Source organism: Rhinopithecus roxellana, chromosome 5, assembly GCF_007565055.1.
Source record: "Rhinopithecus roxellana isolate Shanxi Qingling chromosome 5, ASM756505v1, whole genome shotgun sequence".
In the NCBI taxonomy this organism is placed as follows: Eukaryota; Metazoa; Chordata; class Mammalia; order Primates; family Cercopithecidae; genus Rhinopithecus; species Rhinopithecus roxellana.
The window spans coordinates 59,515,523-59,534,524 of NC_044553.1; the positions used below are offsets into that span (position 1 = coordinate 59,515,523).

The 19,002-nt window shown below is 53.6% G+C and overlaps 1 protein-coding gene across 7 annotated transcripts; it reads right to left on the reverse strand.

Annotated features, from left to right (window-relative positions):
* Nucleotides 1–6,030: 6,030 nt before the first annotated feature.
* On the reverse strand, nucleotides 6,031–17,086 carry NFATC4 (nuclear factor of activated T cells 4). 7 transcript variants are annotated; one of them, XM_010363711.2, is made up of 11 exons: nucleotides 16,789–17,086; nucleotides 15,564–15,692; nucleotides 13,413–14,508; nucleotides 11,431–11,593; nucleotides 10,662–10,861; nucleotides 10,163–10,335; nucleotides 9,564–9,704; nucleotides 8,362–8,417; nucleotides 7,976–8,102; nucleotides 7,523–7,783; nucleotides 6,031–6,447 (listed from the first exon to the last, which is right to left on the reverse strand). In XM_010363711.2, exons 2-11 carry the CDS (start codon nucleotides 15,661–15,663, stop codon nucleotides 6,380–6,382), a joined length of 2,385 nt encoding a protein of 794 aa, XP_010362013.1. In that variant the 5' UTR covers nucleotides 15,664–15,692; nucleotides 16,789–17,086; the 3' UTR covers nucleotides 6,031–6,379. The 7 variants fall into 7 exon arrangements, with proteins under 7 accessions (XP_010362013.1, XP_010362009.1, XP_010362008.1 ...); XM_010363707.2 differs by having other exon boundaries at nucleotides 7,202–7,783; XM_010363706.2 differs by lacking the exon at nucleotides 16,789–17,086 and adding an exon at nucleotides 16,362–16,501 and having other exon boundaries at nucleotides 7,202–7,783.
* Nucleotides 17,087–19,002: the final 1,916 nt, after the last annotated feature.

The following is a 19,002-nucleotide window of genomic DNA, read 5'->3' on the forward strand; positions in this document are numbered from 1 at the left end:
AGGACACCTCATTCCCTTGATATTGTGAGTTTCTCTCCTGTTTTAGCATTTATCTTTTTTTTTTTTTTTTTTTTTTTTTTTTTTTTTTTTTTGAAACAGGGCCTCACTCTGTCACCCAGGCTAGAGTGCAGTTTCACCATCTTGGCTCACTACAACCTCTACCTCCCAGGCTCAAGTGATCCCCCTACCTCAGCCTCCCAAGTAGCTGGGACTACAGACGTGCACTACCACACCTGGCAAAGTTTTGTATTTTTTGTAGGGACAGGGTTTTGCCATGTTGCCCAGACTGGTCTCAAACTCCTGGGCTCAAACAATCTGCCCATCTTGGCCTCCAAAAGTGATGGGATTACAGGCGTGAGCCACCGCACCTGGCCACATTTATCATTCTGTATTTGCAATTCTCACTTACTCTTCCAAATACCTGTGAAGCAGCACTTCCCAAATTGTCTCAAGCACTGAATGAAGTATCACTAGAATGTGAGCTCCATGGAGACAAGTGTGTGTCTATTGTGTTCATTGTTGTATCCTCGGTGTCTAGAACGGTGTCTGGCACTCGTACATACTAGTTAATATTTGTTGAGTGAATTAATTAATGTAGCAACTCGGCCTCCAAGATGGCCCCATATGACCTTCACCTTCTGGTGTCCCCACACTGAATTAGGGCTGGTCTGTGTGATTAATAGGGTATGGTGGAGGTGACAGTTCCTTCCAAGGGAAGGTTATGAAGTTTCCACCTTGGCTTCTTGGGTAGCTCACGGTGGGGTAAGCCCCAACTGCCATGTCATGAGGACACACAAGCAGCCCTGTGGAGAGCCCAGAAGGTGAAGAACTGAGGCCTCCCACCAGCAGCCAACACCCACTTGCCAGCCCTGTGACTGAGCCACCTAAAATATGGATCCTCCAGTTCTAGCGACACTTCCAATGACTGTAGTCTCATGAAAGACACCAAGCCAAAACTGCTCAGCCAAGCTACTTCCAAGTTTCTGATCCCCAGAAACTTTAAGAAATAGCTTTTCATTGTTGTTTTAAGCCACTACATTTTTGGGGTAATGTGTTACATGGGAGTAATTAATGAATTACATGGGAGTAGGACAGTACTGTCCTACAGAAAAGAGCAACATGATTAAGTAAGTTTGGGAAACACTGGATTAAATAGCTGAAGGGATTTCTCAGAGGACTCCTCAGAGCTTTTAATATACAATACTCATGGAGAATCCCATCCTCATGTAATGACTTGCTTCTTTTTCATCTTATTAACTCTTTCCAGTTTGGAAATGTAGTTGTAAGTAAACCTACAATCGGCCAGCATCCCAAATAAAATAACACCAAGATTGTCTAAGGGCAGCAGGACAGGAAGAATCTCTTGAGGCTTTGGGCCGGAAATTCCTACTTTTTCCTCCTTCAAAAGTCACCTTTCCCCTGGGAATCCCATGAATTATGGCTGCATCCACCAAGCTGGAATCACAAGACAATATTCTCCCCTTCACCACTTGGATGGACCCAAACACGGGCACTTTTACTTAACCTTCCATAGCAAAACTGAGATCATAATGACTGACAAAACTTTGCAGGAAACCCAGTGTAGGGAATTGAATTGGGTCCCCAGAATTCCCAAACATATCCCCAAAAGAGATATGTTCAAGTCCTAACTTCCAGTACCTGTAAATGTGACATTATTTGGAAACATGGTCTTTCCAGATGTATTCAAGTTAAGACGAGCTCAGAGTAGATTAGGGTGGGCCCTAAATCCAATGATTAGTGTCTTTTATAAGAGAAAGGAGGTTTATTTGGACACAGAGACACAGAGGAGCCATAGGGAACAGCCATGTTACAACAGAGGCCAAGATTGGAGTGATGCTTCGACAAGCCGAGGAACATCAAAGCCTGCCAGCAACCATCAGGAACTAAGAGACAGGCATGGAACAGATCCTCCCTCAGGGCCTACACAAGAAACCAACCCTGCCAACAGCTCGATTTCAGTCTGCTGGCCTCCTGAACTGTGAGACAATAAATTTCTGTTGTTTTATGCCACCCAGTTTGTGATGCTTTGGTTCAGCAGCCCTAGGAAAGTAAGACATCCAGGAAGAACTGAAAGGAATTGCTCAGAGGAGCATAAAAGTGGAGTGCCACCCAGCAATGGAGCTGCCTCCTTGCCCCTTGGCCCTTGGCTCCCAGCCCTGCCAGGATTCTGCCTCACCAAGGTGGGGGCTACTTGGGAACAGCCTGGCCTAACTAATGCCCTCAGGGTTCAGGTCCAGGAGAGAGAAGTACAGAGAGATGCTTCCTCTAACTCTACCCAAGGCCTCAGTAACAAATCCCCATTTCCTGACTCAGACACTCTTTATTCCAGTAGAATGGACATTGGGAACATCTGTTCCTTTCAGAGAATGTAATGTTCCCACCATAAGGGATGGACTCATGGGTTATCTCAAAACGTAATTGTCTACTGTTACTACAAGAGATACACAAGCAGCGAGAGAGGACAGACTCAGTGCCCTTTCTCTGACATCCCAAAGCCGCAGGGACTTCCCCACCATTACTCATTGCTCTGTTCACCTCAATCTCTAGGCAGGAAGGTCTCTCTCATTAGTGATGAGATTGTCTGCTCCTTCAGGTCAAGGCTGCAGTGAGATGCATGTCCCTGGAGCCTAGCACAAAGCTCGGCACAGAGCAGGGGCCCTGCAGCACTTTGTGGGGAATTGGCTACCTGAACAATCAAGACACTGAGGCCATTAAAACAGGCTCCTATAAAAGCAGCCAAACCCCTGTGCACTTTCTGCATCTGGAATTTCCAGGAGTTCCTCTCCATGACAATTTAGAAAGTCCAGTAGTGGGTTCCAAGGCATCACAGAACTCAATCCAAGCAGATCCCAAACCCCAACGGAAAGCTACGCAACACGCCGCTCCCCAAGCATCGTGGAGGCCCAGAGTTCCAGCCAAAGAAGGAGACTCAGTAAGTTCTGAGGGGCAGATGCTCCTGTACCAGGACTGCAGGCTGTGCCTGAGACTGTCCTCACATTCTCTAACTAGCAGGACAGAGCCAGGTGAGGGGAAGGATGAACTGCAATGAGAGGACTGTGTGTGCCTGTCTCCTCCTCGTCACCAGGTGACTCTCTACCCAGGGCAGCCTAGACAAGATTTAGATAGCAGGGCAGTGGGCTATTTTGGAATCTGGAATGGGAAGGAATGACAACTGGCAGGTGACTCTAGTACTTGAAATTTCCTGTGCTGAAGAATCACCGAAGGTATTCTTTAATACGCAGATACCTGGGTCCAGCCCTCCTTCCCAAGTAGGTTAAGGGTTGCTTAGGAATCTGTATTAAAAACAAAACAAAAACAAAAACCTCCTTAGTGGTTCAAACACAAGTAATCCTCAGACCTGGGCCAAGAAGGTCTTTTCTGACACCATCTGGAGACCCAGCCTCGTTTTTCTCTCTCCTAACTACAGCCCCAGGAAGCTACATGTCTATAGAGAGCCTGGGAGGAGACAATGACCCCAGTCTCAGAGCGACTACACGTAAAGGCGCCAGGAGGCCTACCCACATCAGGATTCCAAAGAGAAGAGGGGTTAGGCCTGAAGAGTGTGGGCCCGGAGGGCATAACGAGCCCTTTACAGAGCGGTCACAAGGAAGCAGACGTGAGCTCAAGGTGAGGAAGGACTTTATGGCAAATCTATTACATCACTCACAGCTGAAGGCCTACAGTCTAGTGGGAGAATGCCCATCATCCTTAGAAAACTCTAAATACCCTGGCAGGCTATAAGGTCCTTCAGAATTCAGCCTGGCTTCCCTCTGCAATCCCTTCTTATAGCCCCTGACTTCCAGAACTTCACCTGCCTTCCCACCCTCGAAGGAGAACCTTTCGGAGTTCTCCAGGTATACCAGGCCCTGAAGATCTGTCTGTCTTTCTTACTTGCCGCTCCCCTCCAGGACTTTGCCTCTTCTGGTCCCTCTGCCTGGCCTGCCCTTCCCCTATTCTTAGCTTGGTTAATTACTAGTCATTCTTCAGGTCCCAGTTTAGAAGTCACCCCCTGAAGTTCCCTGTAACCCCTACAGCTGGACGGAATGCCTCTCCTCTGTTCCCTCTACATCTCATATTTAAATTGTTCACTGTGGGACGGAGTGACATGGGGTTGTGTGCCTTGGTAGGGAGTCCACTACCCGGGAGGAGGGTGGTGGATGAAGGAGCAAGCAGGGAAAGAAAAAAGTTGTTCACTGAAGGCAGGCACAGTGGTTCATGCCTATAATCCCAGCACTTTGGGAGGCTAATGCCAGAGGATAACTTGAGCCCAGCAATTTGAGGCTGCAATGAGCTGTGATCCTGCCACTGCACTCCAGCCTGGACACTAGAGCAAGACCCTATCTCTCTCTCTGTCTCTCTTTCTGACACACACACACACACACACACACACACACACACACACACACACACTGTTCACTGACTCCTCAAGGTCTAATGTACTCTCTGCAAAAAATATTTAGTTTGAATTGTTATGAGCCGTTTATTTACTTTTGCCCCATGAGGCTACAGATTCCTCCAGGACCCACTGGCTGGCACTTTGCAGCTGTTTAATAAATATCTTGACAATGCATGAATGGCAGCGTCCTGGCAGAAAACAGAACAGTCCACCTTGAGAGGCAACAAGTCCTAACAGCTTTTTGTTTACACAGAGGCTGACCCACCCTCTGTCAGAGATCTTAGAGGTGGTGCTGAAGATTGCTAAATAGGACACGAATGCCCTAGGGTTCCTTCTGACATGGTGATTATGGGACAATGACTCTGGCAAGGGGCTGAAGGGGATCTTTGAAAAGCAACCAAGGCCCAGGAGCTAATCACTTGATGTCAATTTTGTTCACAGCAGCTTGTGTTCCATGAAGGTAAAGGAAATTCATTGCAAAGCAGCAACAGGTGAGGAGTTACTCTGGTTCTGTTGTCCCCAATCCACAGCCAGCCTCTGTCACACCCACCCCTGCTCTCCTGAGTACTTGCTAGGACTGCCTGGACTCATTGGGCATAGACAGGCCCCACCAGCCTGAAGGTGAGGCAAGTTTCCCAAGTGCAAACACCCTGAATGTCTTTTAGGCATGTCCCCCTGCAGCCAAGCCTAGCCAACTCAAGGTATTTGTACTCAGTACCTACTGTGTGTCAGGTTCCAGGTGAACAAGACAGACAAAGTGACTTTCCCCAGCCCAATGGGACTTGGCCTCTCGTAGGCCATCAAGACAGGGGACAAACCAGGTTTCCAGCCCAGGCCCATCAGTGGTGATGGATGTACCAGCTATTTAGAAGGCCAGCATGGGTATATTTGCAGGATAGGCCAGGAACTCATACAGTGCTGTGATTCCCAGGGCAGGTGACATTCAGAGCTGCTGGGTAGACTGTTTACTTTCTGCAGTCTACCTCTGAAGCACAAATCTTTCCAGAATGTCTTCATAATCCCCAGGAGTGGAGGATCCAGAGGGAGAGCTTGTGCTAGCTCTCCCTCACCTCCACCCTCACTCCAGGGAGAGAAGCCTTAGAGGCTTGGACCTCCTGAGTCAGCGTGTCTGAATGAGGGCGGGGGACAGGAGCCCAGGAGTGCAGGAGTGCAGTTCAACATGCTGCTGATTATCTACGTGACCTCATTATCTAAGATTCCCTCTCTGAACCTTAGAATCCTCCTTTGTAAATGAGAGAGATCAACTATATCAGTGTGTCCTCTTCTTGGCTATGGATCAGAATCATCTGTGTGGTGGCAAGACTAAGGAGCTTGAAAAATGCAGCCTCCTGGGCCCCATCCCAAAGTTCCTAAGGAATCTGGACCCCTAAGGAGGAGAGTGGAGAGGCCTACTCAAGCCCTGGCCCCCAATCCTGGCCCCAGTCAAGGAGCCTCCTAGCCCCCTCATGCCTTCCCCAGCCTCCTCCACTGAGCTCTTTGGGATGCAATGTTCCCAGCCACATTCCATCTCTTTCCAACTTCTGGGCCTCCTTGGGCCAGGGCTGGAGTAAGCTGCCCCAACCCGTCTCTCCAAAGAGCTCTGGAGCCTGAAACACTGGTCATTGAGCAGTTTATTACCATCAACGTGTCCCCAGCTTCCCAGCACAACAGCCTGCCCACACTCTAGCCATGCCTTCACTCCAGTCCATTCTGGCACCTAGCCTCAGTCTCACCCTCCTCCCTCCTCCACAGCTACTTCCCCCAGCCCTCCAAGGCAGCACCAGGCCTGGGGGCCACACCTCAGCTGGGGGAGGGGAGGGAAGACAGTGAGACAAACAGAAGCTGGGGAAAGAGGAGCCAGGATTGGCCCCAAGCTTCTGTAGCCACCACTCCAGGAAGGAGGAAAAGGGGGTAGGGCTGAGGCTGGGGCTGGGGTTGCCGTTTGATGACAGTTCAGGTGGTTCAAGCAGGAGGCTCATCTCCAGGAGGTGCAGGGAAGCCACTCAGGTCTCGGCCAATGATCTCACTCACTGTAAAGGAGGGGCAGTTGAGAGACTGGGCTAGAGGTGGGTCCCCTCCTTTTCCAAAGACCCACCCCCAATCCATTCCAGGCAGGCCTTAATCTAGGAGGCCTCTAGATTCCTCCTCTACTGGCTTCTCTTCCACTGGGCCTCAGTTTCCCCAACGTGTCTTGACACCTGCTTCGAATCAAATCTTGCCCAACTCCCTCCATGTGGGCTCCCAGGCGCCTGTCCTAGCCCTTTCCTGCTGGCTTAGCCTGAAATGTCAGGGGAATCGGTATCAGTAGGGCCAGAGATGGGTATAGCCAATGGGAGGAAGGAGAGGCAAAACAGGAAAGCTCCTCCTCACCAACCCTGACCACAGACACCATGTTTAGGGGAAAGCTGAGGCAATGCAAGTGTGTTTGGGACCTCAGCAAGCTACCACCCCTCTCTGGAACTCAGTGCCTGAACTTGCAAATTGAGTGAGCTGGATAGAATGATCTTGAAAGTACTTCTAGCTCTAAGATTTTATGATTTGGAGCAGAGGACAGAGGCAGAGGCAGAAGAAAGGCTGAGACAGTTACCCCATGCACCCTTCAGAATTCAGTTAATTGGATTCAGGCAGCCACAGGTATCAAGAACATGCCACCTGGGAACCTCCAACTGGCCCTGAGAGACCAGGGATGCCCAATCTCTGAAAAGCCCAGCTCCAGCCCTCAGCAAACATGCACAGCAATCTCTTGCACACACTCATACTCACAGCCCCCAGTCCCACACCCACCTTCCTCCAGCGTGATACCCTGGATAGGGACACTGTCTCGGAAGCCGCTGCTGTAGCCACCCCTGGATTTCTCCTGCTCCGGAGCCCCCTCCCCAGGGCCATAGCCTGGCCCTACCTTATTGTATCCCTCAGCAGGTAGGGGATGCACATCACTCTGGGAAGGGAAGGGGCCTTCAAGCGGTGGGGATGCAGGAAGAGGAGGCCGAAAGGGGGCTGGAGGAGAGAATGGCAGCCCCAGGGGAAAAGAGGAGCCCCGCCCTCCATAGGGGTCACTAGGGAAGGGGCGGGGAAGGAAGGAGACTGGAGGTGGTTGGGCACAACCTGTGGTACCCCTAGTCTCAGGGAACATCCGCAGGCCCGGTCTGTAGGATGGTGGGGGCCCCGTCTGGGGGTACAGAGGGGGCATGCCATAGCCGAAGCCTTCTGATAGGTAAGGAGTTTCGTAAGCAGGGTCTTCATGGGGATAGGAGGGGTAGGGGGGCCTGGGTGGTGAGAAGTCCATGTCAGTGCCAAAGGGGGGTGCCGATGCTGAAGGGAAGCCCCGCAGAGATGAGTCCGGTAGGGGCTCCTCTTTGCAGATCACTGGGAAGACAAGAAGTGGGAGGACATGCTGGTGAGAGGTCTGGTAGTCTCCACACTGTACACCTTCCAGGTGCCTGCTCCTCCCAGGTTCCATTCACCCCTTGGCCCCTCATGATGGACACTGCTTCCCTCTGCCCCTGCTCCAGCTCGCCATATCCCTATACCCCCACCATGGGCTGTCCCAGAGCGCACCAGGCAGAAACTTGAAACTTTGGGTAGGACTGCGTTTCCTCCGCCCATTGGAGACGTAAAAGTAGACCTGAACTGGCCGGGACACCCTCTTGTTGCTGTACTCAGGGACAGTCAAGGTCAGCGTCACCTAGGGAAGAGTAAAAATGAGGCAGGGAGCCTTCAGGCATCTGGGCTTAGCCCAGCCTTTCCAGGGACCCAGACTCCACCTCCTAGCTTTCTCCATTTCCTAAGACGCAAAGTTCATTCCCTAGAGATGCACCTGCTTACAGAATGGCCAGTCTACCTCTTCCAGAAAAGTCCACTCCCATGAACAAGAGGACCCAGCTGAGAATCCCCTGCCTTCTCCCACCCCGCCCCCCCGGGAGGTATCCTAGTGACACTGGTACCTCGTTGCTCTGCAGTCGGTTCACTGTGGCCTCCTCCTCCCATTGCAGCTTCCCATCTGTCCAGAGGGAACAGAGAGCTACAGCCCAACTCCAGCGCCCCTGCCCCCTGCCCTAGTTCTCTGCCATTTCCCCTCCTGTTAGAGCCAAGGCCAAATTCAGAAGGCCCTAGAAGATCTGACACACAGAGGAGCTCACTGCATGTTAACTTAATATGAGTAGAAGAGGTAGGGTTTTAAACTGTCCTCAAGGTACAGGGAAGCAAACTGAGACCAAGGGAAATGGCAGGACCAGCCCAGAAACTAGAGGGAGTCAGTAACAGAAGCAACTCTTGAGCCCTCCCACCCAACTCCAAACATTCTTTCCCATGATAATGCCGAGAAGAAAGACCAAAGGTAGGCAAGGGTCCTAGCTTGACAGAAGGCAATGAGACCTTCAAGTATCATGACCCAGAATCTCTAGAGAAGCTCTGACATGGTCCTAGGATGCTAAATTTGGATATAGGGGCCAGATGCAGTGGCTCATGCCTATAAATCACACCACCCACCACTCCCACCTTGGGAGGCCAAGGTGGAAAGATCACTTGAGTCCAGGAGTTTGAGCCTGGGCAACATGGGGAGACCCTATCTCTACACAAATATTTTTGGAGGATTGCTTGAGCCCAGGAGGTTGAGGCTGCAGTGAGCTGTGATTGCATCACTGCACTCCCCTGGGTGACAAAGTGAGACCCTGCTACAAAAAAAAAAAATAGGATGTAGGGACTGATGCTCTTGGTGAGCAGTGTTTGGAGAGGGCAAAGGCCTCAGGTTGGTGCCGGCAACTTGAACCCTCAGTCTTCCCTTCCTCCACTCCTGCAGCTCCATCTCGGGGCACCTAACAGGCTCTGTTAATCACTGCCCATAACTCAAGAGGGGCCCAGCGGGGAGCCTATCTACATGGGGTAAATTATCTCAAAGCAGACTCCTCTTTAATAGACAGAATGTGCATCGCTTCCATTTGTTCAGCATGCTCAATATTTTAGATTGTTGTCATATGCATCCCACATGGAAAGCAGACAGTATAATAGAAAGGGTAGTCTGTCTGTCCCATTTTACAAATAAAAAAACTGAGGCTCCACTGGCTAGTTTAGTGACAATGCCAGAGATATTTCACCTGCCACTCCCAAGCTCTCCCTGCCTGCCCTCCCCTCCCCAGCAGGTACTCACCAGGACCCCTCTCAATGAACACCACCTTGGAGTCCGGCAGGAAGTTCGAGCCAGTCAGTACTAGTTCCTCACCTCCTCTCACAGAGCAGGCACTAGGGCTGTAGGCCTCCACCTGGGGCAGCTCCTGAGCTGAGCGCTGGGCTGCAGAGCAGTGCAAGGAAGAGGACTGTCTGGGCTGGGCATGGAGAGGTGGCCTCCTCTACCCCCACCCACTTTGGAAAAACTGCCACAGGGTTCTGAGGGAGCCCTCCTCAGCAGTAGACACACAAATAAACCAGTAATATCCATGGAGTCACACACACCATGTAAGGGGCCACTCCCAGAGCAGAGAGAGGGTTAAGCAGGGTAGACCAGGGAGTTTCCCAAACAAGGGCACAGGGCACCCGAGGAACAGATAGGGTCCAGGGTCACTCTGGGCCACCCCAGAGACAGAGTCTGTTGCAGGGGCAAACTAGCATAGCAATAAAGCCTGAGTCCTCTATAGGGCTACCCAGGACAGACAGGGCACAGGACGCTGCAGAGGGAATGGGCAGACAGACACACACACACAGACAACAGTTGCAAGAGACAGAGAGATGGCCCAGGGCCTCTTTGCTCACAGCACTCGATGGGCACCGACGCTGCCTGTACCGAGACGACCTTCCCGCCGCCCTGGGGCACGTGTACCCGGAACACCAGTCGCACACGTGTATTTTTGCGCCCGATGTCCGTCTCACCCTTCCGAAGCTCAATGTCTGAATTCCGAAGCTTCAGGATTCCCGCACAGTCAATGCTGGAGGCAAAGGATGGATGGCAAGCCCTCCTAGCTGAAGCCAGAATGGTGATACATCCCTAAAGAGGGAAGTTCCCGCCCACCATCCAAAGCCCTGAATGACTTTCAATGAGTGCCTAGGAGGTTATTTTCTAACCCAGAGATGGCCTCTCTGGGGTACCCCCGCATCCCCAAAAGTCCTCTTCCAGATGGTGGGTAGGCCTGAAGCCAGCTCCTAGGAATAAGGTCTACCTCTTCTGGGAAAAGGAAGAAGTGGGCTAGCATAGGCCCAATGGAGAAAGCTAGTATAAAGCCTGCAGACTGAGGGGAAATTGCATGGGACTTACTTGGCCGCCATGTTGTTCTCAGGCAGCAGAGTCATCTCCAACACCTTGGTGCCACTGACTACGGCTTCATAGCTGGCTGTGGCCACCATCTTGCCTGTGATACGGTGCACCTGATAGAAGGCATGAGGCCGCAGGTTCCTTTCATCTGCAGTGCCGATGAACATCTGTAGGGTCAGTGGCTTCTCACTGTAGCCTAGGAGCTGGCAGAGGGAGAGAGGGGCCACTTCACTGAAATCCCTACCACCTCACCCTTTATTCATCCCTAGATTTTCAGTCCACAATGGGATGAGAATGGTGAAAGATAAAGGATATCCTGCAAGGGAATCCCTTGGGGAACTGGGCACCCGTTGTGGAGAAAACATGGCCTGGAGTTCACAGTGTTTTTCTTGGAATAAAGCCCAAAGTGGGCTGGGCAAAGGCAGAAGAGCCTCCAAAGAGACTGGCCCAACTCAATATAGAGAAAACTTAACTCCCAGTGACTTTTGGCCTCAGCCTAAACCCTCCCCCATATCTGGCAGGCCACCATTTTCCAGAGTAGACATGAGGCTGATGTCCCATGGGATGAGCTGAGTGGGGGTGGAAGAACAGAGGAGTAGAAAGTATATCCGGGTCCTTGCACCCCTCCTCCCCCAACTCCAGCCCCTCCCCCAGGCTGCCTGCAGGGTCAGAGCTGAGAAGGAGTGTGGGAAAGGGCAGTGCCATGTGTCTGCATAGCTGGAACCCATCTGGGAGAGGAGAAAGGATATCAGGCCTGCTCTCTGTCCTTTACCTTGACTACGGGGTGACCGCCAGGGGCAGCTTTGACAGCTCCACGGCTGCCTTCTGTCTCATAGTGGGCCCGGTGGTGGGCTCTTGGCTGTACCTCGATCCTCAGCTCCAGCTGCTCATATTGGCTGGGCAGAGGCCAGTCCAGTGGGGGTAGGGCAGAGGTCCTGGGTGGGAGAGAAGAGCATTGATCATGTGCAGCCTCAGACCCCAGTCAGGCCCGCACTGGATCTGTGAGGGAGGAGGGCGTACGGGTCTGAGAGAAAAGAAAGCACAGACGAAATAAAGAAGTACATCAACACTTGCGAAAAGAAGGGAAAAGAGAATTTTTTTAAAACTATAAAAAGTACAAAGAAATGAAGAAATCCAAAAGTCCAGAAGCAAGGGGAAGTAGGGGACAGAGCCTCTTGAAGTGTGAAAGGTGACAACAGGCCTAAAACTCCCTTCTTCCCAGCTCTGAGCCCAGGGGTTGGGGTGGGAAGGCTTCACTTGGATACCGAGAATTCTCAAGCCCATCTCAATCCCTAGACCTGGATGGAAGGAACAAAGAATTGCTGCTTCAGACCAGAAAAGGCCTCAGATATGAACCCTTTGTTTTACAAATTAAAAAATTGAGGCACGTTGGCTCACACCTATAATCCCAGCACTTTGAGAGGTCAAGGCAGGGGTGGGGGCGTTGTGAATATGGCTTGAGCCCAGGAGTTTGAGACCAGCCTGGGCAACATGGTGAAACCCCGTCTCTACAAAAAATGCAAAAAGTAGCCGGGCGCGTTGGTGCTCCTGTAGTCCCAGCTACTCCTGCTGAGGCAGGAGGATTGCTTGAGCCCAGGAGGTCGAGGCTGAGATCACACCACTGCACTCCAGTCTTGGTGACAGAGCAAGACACTGTCTCAAAGAAAAAAAAAAAAAAAAGAAACTGAAGCCAGCATCTACTGACAGAACTAGGACTGAGTACATTCTGCTTCCAAGCCAGCTCCCTTTCCACTAGTTGGGGCTTGATAGGTGGAGTTCCAGGGAGCTAAGGGTTTCAGATGGGACAACTTATCCTGTATTGTGCTCCCTGATACCCTAGGACATTGGATCTCAACTGGTAATTGCCCCCCAAGTAATTGCCCAGATATTTGGCAATGTCTGAAGACATTTTTGGTTTTCCCAACTAGGGGAGTGGGTGCTACTAGTATCTAATGAGTAGAGGCCAGGGATGCTGCTAAACCATCCTACAATGTCCAGTACACCCCCACACAACAAAGAATTACCCTGCTCAAAATAGTAATGCTGAATTAATAGTGCTAAGGTTGAGAAACTTTGCCCTGTGGGAAACCCAGGGGTACCAGTGTTAACATTTCTTTCCACTAGAAACGTTTCTGGACAGAACCAGCTCAAGATTTAGGATTATTGAAATGGGCAAGATTCTCTGAGAGTAGAAGGAAGAGAACTGCAAGTTTTAATATGAATTATTTGACTTGCAAATATCTGCTATTTTATTCAAGTTAGCAGCTCTACTTTTAAGCCGCTAGGTCAGGCTCTAGAAATTGAGGAATGGAGAAGGGGAATTTCCTGCAACAGAGTGAAAATCTGCTTAGGTCTGGCACCTATTGAAAGGGCCAGAGTGGAAGGCTGAAATCCAGCCCAAGTTCCACACTCAGCCACATGCCAGTGCAGAGCTTGGTCTTGGGAGCACTCTATAGGCTATAGGAACACCTCCTTAACCTAGTTGATCCTCCTACAATAGCTGGGGGTGGGAGGGTTGATGGGCTTTTTCTAATTGGCCCACAGGGAACTGTTGCCCTTTTGTAAATCATCCAGAGGTGCACTTTTTTTCTAATTCTCTTTAAAACCAGGTAGTTGGCAGCTGCTAAGGTGGTTGCAGATTCTCTTTTGAAATTCAGAAGGCATAAAACTAATGTCTTCAAATCCATCCCTTGACCCTCCTGCTCCCCAAGTGGAATGGCTGGAGACAGCGGTGGTGCCAGGCGCAACCCTCACCTGAATATAGGGCTGTGTCCCCCAATCCGGGCCTTGGACCAAGCGAGTGGGGAGGGCACTGCCAGGTAGTCCATGCCAGCCACCTCCTTCCGGGGACCTCCTGGAGGAGCCACAGACTCCTCTGCTCCCAAGGGCAGCTTCCCATTGCATGGGGCAGGCTCCTCAGACCGAGGCAGAGCCACCGCCTGCTCGCTGGAAGTCCGCCGGGTCTTCTGAGGGATGCTCTCAGCTGGTGGGGCCCCCACATAGTCAAAGGGACCAGGGGAGCCAGGATCCCGGGCCAGAGGCAATGGGGGTGGTGGAGGTGGCTCAGACCCCTCTTCCCCCAGGCTGCCACGGCGGGACAGAGCTGGGGAGGCTGAAGATGGGGTTCCCGAGCTGGAATAGCGCCGCTTGCCACATGGAGAGGCAGGCCTGGGGGAGGCTGGGGTGGGCCCAGGAGCACTGAGGAGTAGCCAGTTATCCTCTGGCCCTCGGCCTCCGGGGCTTGGACCATACAGGCTCCAGGGATCTTCGGGGGTCCATGGCCGAGGGGAGGCCCTGGGCGAGGGCAGCGGGGAGCCCAGGCCAAAGCGGGAGGCCGCCTCATTTAGCTCAGACTCCACCTCGTCGCAGGCTGCATACAGGGCTGCCTCGTCAGAGGCATCGGAGAAGAAGCTCCAGGAGGACAGGCTGCTGCTGCCAGGGCTTGGGCTGAAGAAGGCCCCCCCACCCTGGCCCCCTGCCTCTCGGTAGCCTCCAAAGCCTTCTGGTGGGGGGTAATCTCTAGGAGAGCCGTCCCCCCAGGTATCAGGGTTGTCCTCCAGCGCCGCCGGCGGCTCCGGCGTGGGAGAGATGGAGGTGATGCGGATGCTGGGACACTCGAGAACACGGCCACCCCCAGCACCCCCAGTACCCCCTCCTGGTCCTCCCAGCCTCACCGACCGGGCGGGCTGGCTCTCCCAGGTACCAGGTGAGGGGGCTGGGCGCGGCGGTGGTGAATGCATGCCAGGCCGAGGGGGTGGAGGTCGGGGAATACCGATAGGTGCAGCGCCATAGGGAGGGGGCTCTCCCAAGGCCAGACGGCAGCATGGCGGGGCATCCTCTGAGTCCAGTTCTGTCAAAATGGAAAGAGGAGCAGAGGGAGAGGGGAAAAGAGAGAAGCAGGTGAGATGGCTAGGTTCCTTAAGTGGTCAGGCCCCAGGCCCCAAGTCCTTCTATGCTCAGCAAGGAGACCTTCTGAGCCACAAGACAAAAGCAGAGTTGGACCTGGGAAGATGGAGGAGATTGAAGCAGGCATGCCAGGCCTTTGCCCACTGGCCCCTGGATCCTGGGAACGAGGGTACTCGATCTGGTGGGTCTTAAGGTGAGAGAGGTGGGTCCAGAGGGGCTGGAGCTGGGGCTGGGCCTGGAGGCGTGTTTCTTGAGGCACTGGGCTGGACTGGGGGCGACTCACACATGAACCCAATTAGCAGCGGTTCCCAAACCCCTAAACGGCGCTGGCAGGAGCCCCAGTTGCCATCGCAACCGTGGCCAGAGGGGAGGGGGGCGTCAGGGCTGTGGTGACGAGGGGAGGTGGCTCCTCCTTCTCTCCCCGCCATCTGGGGGCGGAGGTGCAGCCGAGGGGGTGATGCGTGCCGGGCCCAGCCGGGGGAAGGGGGGCAGCGGGCAGCGCGGATTCGTGCGAGCGGCAGCCCCCGCCCCCGGCTCGGTCCCCGCCATCTGCCTCTCATTGCGGCCAGACGGGGGAGGGGGAGGGGCGCCCCGGCGAGGCCTGACAGTGCCCCCAGCCCCGGGCGTCCAGTCGGCCGGGCCAGGGCTCAGGCTGCCAGCCGCCAGCTCCAGCGCCGAACCTCCCCTTTCCCTGGCGGCGCCTGGTGCTCTTGGGGCCGCCGTTCCCGCCCGCCCCCCAGTTCAGTGACAGGCGGCCCAGCCGGGAGGCGGCGCACAGCCAACAGCACCCCCACCCCCACCCCAGTCACGACCTAAAAAGGAGAAAGTGGTGCCCGGGCCCCCAGCCTCACTTCCGCAGGCCAACAAGCTCCTCAGACTCCCTTCGACCTCTGACTCCCTCACCCCCCACCCTAGGCTCCCTGCCTTAAATTCCCCAGACTCAGGATCCCCGGCCCTCCTCTCACTGACCCCAAGACCCCTTCCCAGCCCCGCACTAACCTTCCCCCAATCCCCCCGCGCCCAGCGGGGGGGCCTCCTTTTCCTCCCCGAACACCAGCTTAAATTCCAGCTCCTCATCCTCGCAGCTGGCCGCCCCCATGGATCCGGCAGGAGCCCCCAGGTCCCGGCCTGGGTGGGAGGGGGGAGCTCAGGAGGCTGCTGTATCTTCACCCGGGTGGCTCCCTCCCTCCCTTTCTCTGAGAAGCCCCCTCCTTCGTCGCTGCCACCTCCCTCCAGAAGCCCCCTCGTTATTATAGAAACTTTTCCAAACTTTTTTCCCCCAAACTTCTTCAAAGCGGCCCCCCCAGCCTGTCCCTGATTGGCTGCCGGGGATGCTCCAGCCCCTCCTCCAGGGATGAGATGGGAAAACCACGCGCCCCTCGTCCTCCCCCACCCGCCCTCCCTCTGTCCGCTCTTCAGTCCCTCCTCCTCAAAAAAAAAAAAAAAAAAAAAAAAAAAACTGAATTGGAAAACGGTCCTTCAAGAGTGATACTAATGTTGCCTATTGGTCCGCCGTTGTGACAATCATTTCCCTTAGGGAGCCCAGCCCCCACCTCCCATAGTCTCAGTTCAAGGTTCTGGGTCCGAGAGCTTTAAAGGGGCCACATCCTGGGCCCTCAGGGTAGAGAGCCCATGGAAGACCCTTTTTTAAGTTCTGAAGACTGTGTAGATAGCACCTAGCAAGGCGGAACCACTTATCCTCCCCTTTCCCTCCAAGCCTGGCGCCAGGAGGGTCCTGGGGCAGAGTGGCACCGAACTGCTCGGAAGAGGAAAAAGCTATTCTTCCAGGTCCCTTGCCTGGGGCTACTCTGCCCGGGCCTTCTGGAAGTCTTTTGCCCTGCCGAATCAGCGCCTCCATTAGCCATTCCTCAAGGACCCCCAAAGATGAAGAACGCTTAGCCAGCCTGGATGCCTCTGGGAGCAGTCCGACCCAAAGAGTCTTTGAGAACTGTCCCTAGGCCCACAGCCCTTGATGGGCGTAGATCCAGGCCAGGCTTTGCCGCTGCCCTTGTCCCAGCCACCCAGAGGGGCCATGAATTAGCCTCCACGGGAAGTTGACTCCCTCCTCCCTAGAACTGTAGTTTGGAATGAATCTCTGACCCAATAGCATCCCACTCCGGCTCTTCTAAAAATCCTTGCCAGGTTTACTAGGGGCCTGAAACCTCGGGACCCTGTGGGCTCCCCCCTCCCCCGCTCCCCCCGCCCCGGGCTGGACACCTGTCACCTGGGCTGGAGGAGGAAGGAAGACCCGGACTGGAGTTTCCGGGAAAGTCAGGCTTGGAGAGGCCTGGGTTGTGTGAGAGGGAGTTAGGAGATTCGTGACTCGGTGGGAGATACTGGCAAGGCTGGTGGGTAGGAGGGATGGGAGGGTGGTTATCATTTTCTCCCACACAGTTTCAAACCTCTCTAAGAAGCGGCAGCGTCTCCAGTCTCTAAATCCCTCCGGTTCAGGGCCGCACCCCCAACCCCGCCCCATTCCAGCAACAAAACAGTTAAGCTACGGCCCCGGGTCAGACGTTTACAAACACTCAGAAGCCGGGCGGGGACCGCGCCCGTTACTCTAATGAGAAACAGGCTCTACGGGACTGGGTAAAGAAGGGAGGGCTCGCCCGACGGGCCGGAGCTCCGCTGCAGCCGAGGCGGCTTCCCTTCCTCCCCTCGGTCCTCCCTCGGGCCCGCCCAAGGGACCCCCCCAACCCCCGGGGACCCCAGTGACGTGCGGAGCTGCCCCGGCTCCGAGCCCAGGGCCGCAACACAGGAGGGGCGGGGAGAATAGGCCAGGCCGGCGGGGAGAGAAGAATGTTCCGAGGCCGAGCGGGAGGCGGCCTGGTTTGATTTTCTTCTTCTTTTTTTTTTTTTTTTCCTTTGGTTGGTCTCCTCAGGTTACATTTCCCTTCCAGCTTCATCTCGGAAATAAAGGAAGGAGAAACACACGGGGAGGGAGGACAAGGAACACCTCGACCCATCAACCAGCCTGTACCTAAGAGGACAAGGGAGGTGGGAAGCGGAGGCGAGAAAGGCAGGGATAGAGACCCCGAGGCCCAGCCCCTGTTCCCCCAGACTCTGCCCCTCCCCGGGCCCCCTCCCCGCCCGCACAGCACATGCAGACGCGCACATTCTTTTCAAATGTCATATTTCCTTTGATCCTGGGCAGCGTTTCTCCATGTGTCTGGCTCAGCTTCTGCCCAGCCAACCGCCTTCCCCTCTCACCCCCCTTTGTTTTCCTGGAGAACCCTCCTCCTCCTAGCATCTGGAAGGCCCTGAGGGCTGGCGTCGGCCCTGGTTCCCCTGATGACTCTGGCCTCTCCTCCCAGTGACTCAATTTCCCCTCCATGGGTGTTGGGGGATAGGGAAGGGAGGAGCAGAGGGGAGAGTGGTTGAGATTGCTCAGTGTGCCAAGCTTCTCTGAGGCGGGGGGCGGGGGGGCATCCCCTTGACTCTGAAAACCCTCCAATCTGTCTCGGCTGCGGCAGAGAGATGGAACTTATGACTTCTGAAATGTTCGGCCTGGCGTTGGAGCCTGGGCAACAGCGGGTAGTTGCAGATTTAGGTTGCCCTGCACTTCTGCCCCCTGGCGACTACAAAGACCCAGCCGCCCTTCCTTGGTTCGCGGTTTCTTGCGCCGCCTGGCCTGGCTCTTAGCTCCGCTGCCTCCTAGCGCACATACAGGACCACAGCTTGGCTTTCTTACCTTGGTTGGTGGCTTCTGCTCTGCACTTTAACAAGCATCATTCAACTTCCTTGGAGGTGGACGTTATTTATTTCTTTTTTTAATTACACAAGATGCAGTCTTCTCTTTTTCCCCGGAGGTCTAAATAAAGCTAACTAATATGCATTCTTCTTGCAAACAATTCAAGCTATACAAAAATATGTAGTAAACCGTGATGGTCCACCATTTTCTATGCCTTTATTAACATATACACACACACACACGCTCTTTTTATGCGCGTGACAAACATTTTTCTTGCTTTTCCAGTTATCAAACGGTTTGAAGATCCTCTCCCATAATACCACCTGAAAATGATGATGAAAATGCCCACCTCTTCAGTAGATAAAGTGACTTTTACAAATCAGGTAACAGAGTTGATTTGGAACCCAGGCCTGCCAGGTCCTTGTCAAGTTTGCTAATTCATTCCATCACATTTTACACATGAATCTGTCTTAGGCTTGGCTCCTCCAGTAAGTAAAGCCTGAGACAAGAACTGGATGCAGGTAGTTTATAGTGAAAAGCAATCACAAGGAACAGAAAGAGAAGAATGGAAAAAGTGAAACTGGAAAGAAGAAAAGCCAATCCAAGGGTGTGCTACAGAACAGGTCACCACTCTGAGCAGCTGGAATATTATCCTACTGAGACCGTCTGTGGAGCCATAGAGAATGTAATAGAAGAGAAGAGGCCAGCCTTGTCTCTACTAAAAATAATTTTAAAAGGCCAGGCACA

Excerpts from the sequence above, each read along its gene's own strand:
- NFATC4 (XM_010363706.2), bottom strand. The coding sequence starts at position 16,422 with ATGGAGGCGCTGATTCGGCAGGGCAAAAGACTTCCAGAAGGCCCGGGC. Across the intron at positions 9,705-10,162 it reads GTCGGTGCCCATCGAGTGCT|CCCAGCGCTCAGCTCAGGAG; the intron begins GTGAGCAAAGAG and ends ACTGCTCTGCAG. Across the intron at positions 8,103-8,361 it reads ACCGACTGCAGAGCAACGAG|GTGACGCTGACCTTGACTGT; the intron begins GTACCAGTGTCA and ends ACTCTTCCCTAG.